General features: G+C 34.9%; 1 protein-coding gene and 1 long non-coding RNA gene across 2 annotated transcripts; both read left to right on the top strand.

Moving 5' to 3' along the window:
* The first annotated feature begins 1,635 nt into the window (after nt 1-1,635).
* On the top strand, nt 1,636-4,493 carry LOC110453501. Its single transcript, XR_002463289.1, has 3 exons — nt 1,636-1,686; nt 3,080-3,209; nt 4,416-4,493. It is a non-coding gene; the product is annotated as an uncharacterized LOC110453501 (long non-coding RNA).
* Nucleotides 4,494-4,812: 319 nt separating this feature from the next.
* Nucleotides 4,813-12,228, top strand: LOC110453502 (multiple epidermal growth factor-like domains protein 6; the record flags this gene model as incomplete). Its single annotated transcript, XM_021502459.1, has 3 exons — nt 4,813-4,832; nt 4,947-7,794; nt 12,107-12,228. Coding segments are annotated over exons 1-3 (2,990 nt in total), but the record flags the coding sequence as incomplete, so codon positions are not given.
* Nucleotides 12,229-13,669: the final 1,441 nt, after the last annotated feature.

A 13,669-nucleotide genomic window follows, 5' to 3' on the forward strand; every position in this document is an offset into this window, starting at 1 on the left:
ACATTAACTGTCGTCTACATTATCCTAATGATTACAACGGTAAGTGTGTAAATAACGTGGTGTTGAACATTTGGTTTCTTTTTCCAGATCCAATAACACAATGTAAAGTGTAAAATTGTAATTCCAATAGCTACAGTACTGCTGTTGTGAAGAGAATAGATTTTCTTTTCTATTTCACTCCATAAACTGTAACTCATTCCTGAAATGGGATGCAGACGACGAGTGTCTTATGACGGTTATGATTAAAATGCGAATTAATTAAGGATAGAAGTATACTTTGCTTTGTGTAAAGTGTGCACTAATGAAAATCTGAAATGGAGTAAGTTAATATTTTTAGTTTTTATATTATCACATATATCCTGTCGACCGTCATATACCCGTAGGGAACCGTTACATATCTTCTAACTTTCTCTAAGTGGCAATCTTTTATTGATCATGTTTATTGTTTTCAATCTGCTCGGACCTCCGTTTGCATACAATTGCAAGCAAAGTCGTAAGGCTGTATTGTAATTGAACGTATCACCAGCAAAATAAAATTTGCATTTAGTATAGTTAATTCTCGAGTACAATCTTGTTTTGGGAGAGAATAGAATGAATTTAGTACAAACACACGATAATGAATGATTATTGTGATTTATCGCAAGTATCATATTTTGTTAATCCGATGGATTTTATAATGAAAATAAAAAGTTGTTCACTCTACAAAACGCATTATTTAGAAAATACAACAGAAAACAAACCACATAAACAATGCAGGAGTACGTGTCATTGCCAACTGTAACGTAAGGTTGTACTATAATATTTCACACAATTATAAAATCATAAGTTAATAGCAGTTATGACACATATATATTAACTTTATTGTTAATCTTTCCACGTGATATTCTAATACATTTGTATACTTTGTACCAGTTTTAACCCTAACGATATCCAGTCAATGCTATTTTTATTCCGAGTCTCTATATTTTTGAATAACCAATATTATATATACATGTGTAAGAGAGGTTATTTTGTTTAAAATATCGCGCTATAGGTTGAAACTAGGACCTATAGTCTTCTTGTCTGACGCTCTACCGAATGATCTTAAGAAGACAATTCTCTTGCCGAGTCGCAGTGAAGAGACATTGCAAACCCCAACAGAAACCAGAGATTTTGTCTGTTTGTTTGTTTGAGTGGTTTTACGTCTGCTTCGCTAAATAGCAGTTCGGTTATCCAGCAGACGAAACGTAACCAAAAACTTGTATACTTTAAGATGTTGTAGAGTGTTTGATTTCAATATTTAATTTGACATACATCTACTGAACAGAACCCCCCCCCCCCTGATATAAGCAAGTGTCGCATGTCATATTTTTACAGATGATCATTTCATTGAATTCAGTGTCTCAAATTAAAACAATCATATTCATGTGAACCATTACTTATTAACATAAATTATATATGAAAGAGACATTCATAACTTTATGCATACAACTACTCTATTGATTTGTTTATATTTTTATTTTTTTGCGACAACTCTTTTGTTTAGGTGAATGCTGCAACCATACTGTCTGTAAACCTAGTATATCTGTACAACCAAAACAGTGAAGTTTACACAAACAACAACAACGTTCTGTGTTGTAACAACGCTGCGAGAGTAAATCAACGATGTGTTGATCCGTGTAATGCGGTTCTGCAGGTTTGTTACAGGTAAGTTATTAAATCGATACTGAGATGCTATGTTGCATAAATACTTGTTGTCGTCTGTTCGCAGTTGTCCGTCCTTGACTTTTTTCATGTGGTAGTTTTATCCCGGAAAGCATGCACTGTTCGGTTTTTTTTCGTGAAATTTGATTGATTGTTATATGTTGTTTCAGTGAAAAGCAGGGAAACATGCATTTTGTCAATACAGCCGAAGCGCAACTGAATTTCGACATCCTTTGATCAAAGGACAGAAATGTATTGTATATATTGACTAAATTTCATATAATTTTGTTTTGAAAATAGTTTTCACAACACACATTATGACCTTTTCCCCTTAATTTTGTTCATTTATCTACGTTTAGAACGTATGTGTTCGCACTTCTGTGAATAGAGAACTTTGCTCATATTGTATAAAAAAAACCCATTAAAAATGATAATTTCATCTTGAAAAAGAGCTTGGACATATAACGCTAAAACCCCCCAAAAAATCATTAAGAGTAATGTACTCTTGTCTTGACTGCTTTTAACTGATATACATGTATTACTTATATTAATTTATTTACCATTGATAAGAAATGACCTTTTCTCACCTGTTTGTTATTTTGTAAAGGAGCAGAAAATGAAGCAGATTCCAGCATTCTAACAAACTCATTACCACGGCAGCTTTCTTACACTTTATTGTGTGTTTAATCAAGTGTCATACACTTTGTCGTACACAATTTGACGATATCGCAATTTTATTATATATGTAGGAAACACAAACGAAAAAGGGAAAAAGTAACATTCATGACATGCCTCGGAAGACGTACTGAGATCGTTTGTAGTCGAATTCCTGCCTGCACTCTAGGCATTCTCATCCGTCACTACCTACCATGATCAGCATCAAAACGACCTAATATTCTCACTGAACAATGCAGTACTCAATAAATAAAAAATGCAAAATTGCAAACGAATTGTGTTATGATTTTACAGAAAAAGGTAGAGCTATATATTTTTACTGAATATAAATGCTATCATTATTGTCCGATTTTTCATTTTGCAGTTTTTCCTGTAAATGCAGTATATGTCTGCCGTTTGTCTAGCCCTTTCTAGCATCGACGTTCATATTGATAACAAAAATGTTCCATTTTTTTTTCAAATTAACAAAAGCTAGTCACGTTTCGATACTTGTATACATAGAATGTTTGAAGATTTGAATTTCAAGATGATCAAGTTTGGCAAAATTTGTCTGAGCCTGTAAATGATTCAACTCTTCTATTTCCCTTGTATATGTTAATTTTACAGTGGTACATTACGTCAGCAGTCAATGCTTTACCTCTTTTTACCTCTTTTCATTTTCATAAATAACGATATTTGGATTGGCTATTGATTTTAAATATTTGCTTTCAATCAATTTTAGACCGAGAAGACATGACCAATGTCAGCAGACTCACACCAGTACCCTTATCCAGAAACAACGAAATATCCAATTCACCCCAACGATTGGCAATTTGTCGAACCCGATTCTCTTTCAAGTTCAAAATTGGACGGTACGGATGTTTGATCAAGTAAATGAGCATGGCTTCCTAATACGCTTGTTTTCTGAGAAGCTTGTAGTTGTTCTTTTCAAGAAATCTCTTACTGATTTTCAATACTCTGATCATACCATTTCGTCAGTATTGTGAAATCTATCACAGGTGTTACCTGGTATAAAGCTTCAATATTACAAAAGTTTCAATAAAAGGCAATGAATTTGGTAATGGTACGTGAATATACGCTGAAATAATAAGGTAATGAGTGATTCTAATGTTTGAAACGCTGTTATTCCCTCCTTTTGTTACAACCATACCTTATAAAGACGAGAAATCGACCAATCATGGATTTGTTATCTGAACATTTAATTAAGGGTTTTTCACTATGGTTAACCTTCATTGTGACAAGCGTCTCTACAAATGTTAATGGATTTTGAAATCTTAAGGTTGTTCATATATCATTTTGGAAACTTTTCCTTTCGACACTTTATATATCCTTTTGCAGAGAATTAGCGACTTTAAAGTTAAACGAAAATATGGCGACGGTCGACTTCCTGTGTTATAGGGGCTGTATTGGTGTGATATGAAGTATTTTTTTGGAATGGCCATTACCATGTGAAGCCAACCTTGTGATTGAAATGAATCGTTCAAAACACAAAAACAAATATTGAAGGACACTTAACGAACTTGTTTTTGCTCTCTTCCGTATGAAAATTGGATGCTTGCGGTATAGCTGTTCATTAGATATCTATATGATAAAATAATAAGTATCAAAAACCGACCGCTAGGGCGTTTTGCATTCTTGTGCTTCTTCAGTCCGCCCAAGAAGGCAGAGAGGCCTAGCGATGGGTCTTGGATATTTATTCTTTTATTCGGTATTTTTCTTTGCAAGAACATGTTTATTTATCATATTGTAAATATATATATCCGTTGAAAAAACTATATGCTCTACTACAGAGAGTGAGCGACTTGGTTGTTAATGTGCCATTATGGCGGTGATCTACTTCGTGTTCAACAGGGGAATGTTTCTGGAAGTATGAAATAGTATTTTGGTAAAATGATTATATAGTTTTAGACATCAACGAACCTGATCTAACTCTATGAGAAAATAAAAAAAAAACAAGGAGCAGGAACAAAATGTTCCTTTCTTATATTATAGAAATTGGGAAGCATGTATTATCGCTATATATTACATAATTTAATATTTCAATTGTTTTATTTCAGATGCTTTCGGGATTTACTGTCAAAGCATTCGAAGACGCCGGATATACACGAATCATTGGTGTATTCGATGTGTTTCCTTATCTAAGTAAAGTCGATACAAGTATACAAACCGCCAGAGTGCACGAGAAAAGGTCAGCTCAGGACCGTAAATCACACGCAATGTGAGTATTACAAGAGGTAAAGGGCAACCAGAAAGAAAAAAAACTCACTGATTGTGATAAATACATCAGCACCGTATATTTTTCATGTTCTAGTTATTTTTAGAAAAATGATTACGACAACCAATGGTCGGCATTTGATTACAGATTGTAATAGTATAATTGAACCCTGTACAATTTTCATATATGGATATGGTATCATTGCTTAAATCGAATGATGAAGAAACACGTTTGATAACATGGAACTGTGTACCTCAAAGTAACACATATAGTATCTGACTATCAGGTATCATGTTTTCAGATGAATGCTAAAATACATCAATATCTGCAAAGAATGCAAAATATTATGTAATTGGTAGTTGCTTTTTTTCAGCCTCCATGTAACCTTCAAAATATATCAAAAACAACTATGTAGTCCTGACCCCGCTAATAACAGAGAGTGTGACTCTAACGGAAACCTTGTGTGTTTACCGCATTTCTACGGTCCAAACTGTGATAAGAAATGTGAACCAACACGTAATGGGCACTGTGATAGCAGCGGTAGGTTAATTTGTAATTCCTTATACTATGGACGACAATGTGACAGACATTGTATCACTCCGCCTTCCCGTGGACACTGTGATACTAACGGGACATTGAGGTGTGATCCATCTTACTATGGAATACATTGTGACAAGCACTGTATCACTCCGCCTTCCCATGGACATTGTGATATCAACGGGACATTGAGGTGTGATCCATCTTACTACGGAATACATTGTGACAAACACTGTATCACTCCACCATCTCATGGACACTGTGATACTAACGGAACATTGAGGTGTGATTCATCTTACTACGGAATACATTGTGACAAGCACTGTATCACTCCGCCTTCCCATGGACACTGTGATACTAACGGAACATTGACATGTGATCCATCTTACTACGGAATACATTGTGGAAACCATTGTATTGATCCGCCTTCCCATGGACACTGTGATACTAACGGGACATTGAGGTGTGATTCATCTTACTACGGAATTCATTGTGGAAACCATTGTATTAATCCGCCATCCCATGGACACTGTGATACTAACGGGACATTGAGGTGTGATCCATCTTATTACGGAATACATTGTGACAAGCACTGTATCACTCCGCCATCCCATGGACACTGTGATACTAACGGGACATTGAGGTGTGATCCATCTTACTATGGAATACATTGTGGAAAGCATTGTGTTGATCCGCCTTCCCATGGACACTGTGATACTAACGGGACATTGAGGTGTGATCCATCTTACTATGGAATACATTGTGGAAACCATTGTGTTGATCCGCTTTCCCATGGACACTGTGATACTAACGGGACATTGAGGTGTGATCCATCTTACTACGGAATACATTGTGGAAACCATTGTATAAATCCGCCATCCAATGGACACTGTGATACTAACGGGACATTGAGGTGTGATCCATCTTCCTACGGAATACATTGTGGAACACATTGTATTAATCCGCCATCCCATGGTCACTGTGATACTAACGGGACAATGAAGTGTGATTCAACCTACTACGGAATACATTGTGAAAACCATTGTATAAATCCGCCATCCAATGGACACTGTGATACTAACGGGACATTGAGGTGTGATTCATCTTACTATCGAATACATTGTGACAAACACTGTATCACTCCGCCATCCCATGGACACTGTGATACTAACGGGACATTGAGGTGTGATCCATCTTACTACGGAATACATTGTGACAAGCACTGTACTTCTCCGCCTTCCCATGGACACTGTGATACTAACGGAACATTGAGGTGTGATCCATCTTACTACGGAATACATTGTGGAAACCATTGTATTAATCCGCCATCCCATGGACACTGTGATACTAACGGGACATTGAGGTGTGATCTATCTTACTATGGAATACATTGTGGAAACCATTGTGTTGATCCGCCATCCCATCGACACTGTGATACTAACGGGACAATGAAGTGTGATTCAACCTACTACGGAATACATTGTGACAAGCACTGTATCACTCCGCCTTCCCATGGACACTGTGATACTAACGGGACATTGAAGTGTGATTCAACCTACTACGGAATACATTATGACAAGCACTGTATCACTCCGCTATCCCATGGACACTGTGATACTAACGGGACATTGAAGTGTGATTCAACCTACTACGGAATACATTATGACAAGCACTGTATCACTCCGCTATCCCATGGACACTGTGATACTAACGGGACATTGAAGTGTGATTCAACCTACTACGGAATACATTGTGACAAGCACTGTATCACTCCGCCTTCCCATGGACACTGTGATACTAACGGAACATTGAGGTGTGATCCATCTTACTACGGAATACATTGTGACAAGCACTGTATCACTCCGCCTTCCCATGGACACTGTGATACTAACGGGACATTGAAGTGTGATTCAACCTACTACGGAATACATTATGACAAGCACTGTATCACTCCGCTATCCCATGGACACTGTGATACTAACGGGACATTGAGGTGTGATCCATCTTACTATGGAATACATTGTGACAAGCACTGTATCATTCCGCCATCAAATGGACATTGTGATATCAACGGGACATTGAGGTGTGATTCATCTTACTACGGAATACATTGTGAAAACCATTGTATTAATCCGCCATCCCATGGACATTGTGATACTAACGGGACATTGAGGTGTGATCCATCTTACTATGGAATACATTGTGACAAGCACTGTATCACTCCGCCATCCCATGGACACTGTGATACTAACGGGACATTGAGGTGTGATCCATCTTACTACGGAATACATTGTGACAAGCACTGTATCACTCCGCCATCCCATGGACACTGTGATACTAACGGGACATTGAGGTGTGATCCATCTTACTACGGAATACATTGTGACAAGCACTGTATCACTCCGCCTTCCCATGGACACTGTGATACTAACGGAACATTGAGGTGTGATCCATCTTACTACGGAATACATTGTGGAAACCATTGTGTTGATCCGCCTTCCCATGGACATTGTGATATTAACGGGACACTGAGGTGTAATCTATCTTATTACGGACTTAATTGTGACAAGCACTGTATCACTCCGCCATCCCATGGACACTGCAACACTAACGGTTATCTACGTTGTGATCCCCCGTTTAAAGGTTCAGGCTGTAATGAAAGTTCGGCTACGACTTCTCCTCAGGTAGGTGGAGATTCCCCCTTCCCCGTCTCCCCCTTCGCAGAAAAGCTCATTATGATGAAAACATACATGTTCATTAAACATGTACATGAAATGGTAGATCAGTTTATCAAATTAGACTGTTATATAGTGAAGGATAACATGATCTAAATTATTTTTGGAATTTTGGGAGGTACTCTTGATCGCTAGAATACGCTGTTAATTCGTGCTATACACAGAGGTACAGCAAGAATAAAGGATATCTCCACTGAAGCTAAATGATCTTGAATAGGGTAGAAGAAACGATTCAGTGGAATGCGCACATACATATTTATTCTTTCGGTAACAGCGCTTACATAGAGATGGATTATTATATGGTAATTAGGAAAGATCTCTATAATGATATTACTAAAGTCGTAAAATGATAATAATAATTTAGCGTAAGCAAACAAGTACACATTCGAACTAAATGTAGAGAAATACACAAAGACACAAAAACATATATGTGACGAATCTACATTCAACCCGGGGTTGAATCAATGGTTGATACCTTACATGACGGTGAAAGTGACAATAGATCCGGCATGAAGGACAGATAACCTATCAACACATCAGTGATAGGTATTCAACAATAGGGTAAAAAAAGTCGTTTTAAACAGTCGATTTGACCGGTGTTGAACTAACGTAGTTATGGTGGTGTTCGAAAGTGGGGTGGTTATCAACCGATAGAGCGAATAATATTATTACAGACGTGTCTCAAGTGGACTGGGCCAAAACAAAGATGACCCAGACAATACTCTCTATACAGAATAACGACAAACTTTTATGCAGGATCTTATATTAAATGATGAAGATTTCCATAATACAATACCTTTAAGTACTATTCTAAATGGAAACACTAGTAATAGTGATTTACAGAACAATCAATTGATGGAGTGTGTGCATAAATACATTAATGCTACAGGACGGTTTAAATAGATAAATATACAAGCTGTATGAGGTTGGTGTATTCGTTGTAATCTGTAAGATAAATTCATTATTTCTGTTGATAGTGGATAATGAATATATATATTTACATATAATATACCAAGGTTGATTGATCACAGGGCAACAAATGTCCAGGGACTTCATGTGGTCATGACACTTAAGGTATGATGGAGTAATGTAAATCAATAGTTATAATTTATTTAATTATTGAAAAACTAATAATTTATTATGAAATACCAAAATGCCACATATTTGTATCCTGTGAACTAGTGTACTTTGTTATCATATTTAATGCCCAACTGCACATTCATTTAAAACAAATATAAACTACATTAAATAAACCAACAAACCCATGCCTGTAGATACAAATGTGATGTTAGAGTTTATGAGTGCATGAGTGAGTGATTGAGATTATTTTGTATTCTTATATAATTATTTATGTCTTCTTTTTGTGTTTTCATATTTTTTTTTTATTTTTTTTATATATATTTTTTATTTTTCTGTTTTCTTTAATTAATTTTCTATTTGATTTTCCAACTCATCTCAAGACATGTCTACTTCAAATAATTCCTGGTACATTTCTTTATCAGCAAACATGCATGTATCAGTTTTGCTTTATTTTATGTTGCCGTAGAAAATTTTAGTTGCTCAAGATCAAGACGTATATCCATATATTTAATTTGATTTGAATACTGTGTATATTCATAACTGTATATTTAATTCTTCTTGACACAAGTTTTACAACTATATTAAATATTAATATCGCAAAGTTTGTATTTTTTTATTTTTATTTTTTTCTGTAGAAACATGAAAATATTAAGCCAGCCTAATTAAATGTATATTACCTAGCAATAAATGTATCCAAGTGTCATGAGATGAGTTGAAATAAAATGTATGTATGTAAATGTTGTATTCAATGTCTTCAAATATCAAAAGTATGCTGGAAGCCATGGAGAGAGCTTTTTATAGGCAAAGCCTGTTGCTCAATCCTTTTGTTTAATCAATGAAATATATTTGAAATGAAAAAATGACCCAGACAATATCAGTTTGTTTACCTATAAATCTCCTTGTCAACACGGTAAGTTGAAGTATCTGACGTGGATACATAGGGATGAACGTTCAACACTAATACACATGTATGTAACTTGTTGTACTTAATTTTATATTAGACAAGCAATATTGATATCTAACGGGTTCAGATATGGTCATTTCATATTCAATAAACCTACGATTGAATAAATGAAGTACACACAAAAATATCCCGCAAATATCATAATTAGATAGAGCAATATATGTTTTTATTGCATCATGGAATTTCTATTTGAACATTGTTATGCTTTTTTATCTCGATTCCGTTAATAATTGATAAGAATGCAAACATTTTTTTTTCAAATTTTAGTGAGAATTGAGTAACATGTTTAACATCTATGTTGTTTTAGTTTTAATTATAAGTAATATAGTTTCTAATGCATAAACCATAACTTTTGAAAAACACATTAAATATAACAACCACACAGCATCAAAAAATGCTTTTCTGTAAATTTAACAAAGCGAGGTGTACACGATATTTGTTCTTCCAATTTTGGTTCAATCGATGTTTCAATTTTGCATCGACCTTGATAGATCCAATTTTCTCTAGTATGTTGACACTAAGGTAAAGTTTGTCCTTTTTTATAACAGTGTTGTAAATTCCGTCTTTATATGATTACACAGGTTTAACTTGTCCTTATATGATGGCACTGGTATATTTTGTCTTTGTGTGATGACACTGTGGTACATTTTGTCCCTGTGTGATGACACTGATATAGTTTGTACTTCTGTAATGACGCTGTGGTATATTTTGTCCTTGTGTGATGACACTGTGGTATAATTTGTCCTTATAAGCTAGCTTTTCTTGTAGTCTATATTTGTACTCCGCACATGTTTATTGTAAAAAGTCCATCTGAACGACCTATGCTAAAACGTGAGTATTTATATTACCGAGTTGGTGATATAGAATTTAAGTAGGTTTTAAGAACAAAGTTAGTGTTTGCGGGGTCCAAATTGTGGGTTAAAAAATCATCTTTTGTTTTGTGTTTTTGCATATATTTTTTTCGACGAATCCGTTGAGCACAATTTATTTAATCGGGAGGTTAAGAAAGAGGAGATGTAATGATTTTGAATTTGGAAATATAATTTAAAACATAATACAAAATATATACACTTAATTATTTCACAACAAATTTTTTTGGTAATAATTAATATACGGTTTAAAAATTGTCAATGGGGCATCCTTTCCTGATAAATCAACCGCTTAAATACAGATTGTAAAGTTTTACTAGGTTCATAATTAGTAGCAGAACTTTAGACAATGTCTAAAGGTTTTGTTATTGGTAGAAATTAGCCAATTAATGTCTCACCTATTAATCTTTGACAATATTCAAGTGCTTATGTAATATTTTCATCAAATATCTATATACGTTCGTATTTTATTGTGCAAACTTACAACAGCTAGAAATAGTACAATTCTGGGCTAAATAAAATATGTATCATTAAAACACATGGTAGACATCTATTTTTCCTGATTCTTTTAAATTTCATACCATGAAAAAAAACCATTCATTATTTTTAGATACTTGAAATGTGTACTTCATTCTATTTAACATGGGTAAACACTGTCGTAGGCTGGAGTTAACATCGTAGTAGACTACAGTTTATATTGTAGTACCCTGGAGTGCATTACAATGATTTGTTTAGTGCACTAATTTTTTCAGTACATATGTACCTTAAAGTGCACTAGATACAAAGTTAAGTTTGCTCCCAACTATATCTCCATATGCACAAAGGGAGTGGACGTATGCCTTAAGTCTGAAGTCCATTCCTTATGACGATATACCAAACTGAGTAATCATACTTGAAGGCGTATTATTATAATTATTATTAATCCCAATAAAAAAAGACAACATGACTGACGAAAACAATCATTAATTTTGTATGACCTGTGGTACACGTCATAGTGCCAACATGAAATAAGTAATCATATAGGTTACTTTTTAGCGTGTTAGGGTAGAAAATTCATACATGAACGTGAGATTGTCACCAACTATCTCAGACAAGTTAAACATGCGTTTTTATCATTGCACGTTGGGTATGGAGATTATGAGATAATATCACTTTTGTAAAATGTATCTTGGGTAGATTACATGTCCTCTGGTACAAAACTCTTTCTTCAAAATACCCGTATATGATCATTGTACGACTGTACGTCAAAAGTTAACGAAACGTTTGATAAATCATAGCTTTTGTTGAGAGAGTTACGATTCATTTACTCAATCAACATCCTTATGCTAATCTTTTCTTGTATTTGAAGGCCTTTGCAGATTTCATCCTAAGGATAACACTGCGGACCCTTTACATACCTGCCTGTCCATGTACAAAACCAAGTAATACATGTTTACCGGTGTGCCATCCAGACGTCCAAATTTGTTTTAGGTAAACGTACCAACGGATTTTGCTTTAACCGTCTATATTTTTAAGGAATATATGCATGCATCACCAAGGTATATCGCTGTCTATGACTCATAGCTGTTATTGATGTAAAAGTAATGTGTTATTGTAAGAACAAAAAGTCATTGAAGACATTTCATTGTTTTTAGATGAATAGCAATATATATTATGAGTATGGCAGAAAACCAATATATTCCATGAGCTCGCAGCTCGAGTTAAAATATCGGTTTATCTAGCCATGTACGTGAAATATAAGTGATATTGAACGGGGATATATTTGTGTATTGTGTTCTATTTAGGCATATTTTAGAGTTATCAATTAACGTCTCTTCATCTGTAGCCAAACAGAAAAAGGATACTAGTTTAATCAATTAACGAATTTCTGATATCTTACAAATAATAACTAATGTGCCAAATACATGTAGCATAACAATCTAGTGAAGTCATATATTGTAGTGGATATATAATGTAGTATAANTAACATAGACAGGTGATCACACTNATGGATATCATAGACAGGCGATCACACAAGAGATAAGATCAACATAGACAGGTGATCACACAAGATATACGATCAATGTAGACATGTGAATACACAAGGATAAGATCAACATAGACAGGTGATCACACAAGATGTATGGCTATTATATACAGGTGATCACACAAGATGTATGGTTATTATAGACAGGTGACCACACAAGATGTATGGTTTTCATATACAGGTGATCACAACAATATGTATGGTAATCATAGACAGGTGATCACACAAGATATACGATCAACATAGACAGGTGATCACACAAGATTTATGGATATCATAGACAGGCGATCACACAAGAGATAAGATGAACATAGACAAGTGATCACACAAGATATACGATCAACATAGACAGGTGATCACACATGATGTATGGCTATTATATACAGGTGATCACCCAAGACGTATGGTTATTATAGACAGGTGACCACACAAGATGTATGGTTTTCATATACAGGTGATCACACAAGAGATAAGATCAACATAGACAGGTGATCACACAAGATATACGATCAACATAGACAGGTGACCACACAAGATGTATGGTTATCATAGATAGGTGATCACCAAGATGTCTGGTTATCATATACAGGCAATCATACAAGATGTATGGTAATTATAGACAGGTGATCACACAAGATATAAGATCAACACAGACAGGTGATCACACAAGTTGTATGGTTATCATAGACAGGTGATCACACAAGAGATAAGATGAACATTGACAGGTGATCACGAAACATGTATGGTACCATATACAGGTGACCACACAAGAGATAAGATCAACATAGACAGGTGATCACACAAGAGATAAGATCAACATAGACATATGATTACACAAGAATAAGATCAACATAGACAGGTGATCACACAAGAGATAAGATCAAC

Source organism: Mizuhopecten yessoensis, unplaced genomic scaffold (assembly GCF_002113885.1).
Source record: "Mizuhopecten yessoensis strain PY_sf001 unplaced genomic scaffold, ASM211388v2 scaffold7365, whole genome shotgun sequence".
NCBI lineage: Eukaryota > Metazoa > Mollusca > Bivalvia > Pectinida > Pectinidae > Mizuhopecten > Mizuhopecten yessoensis.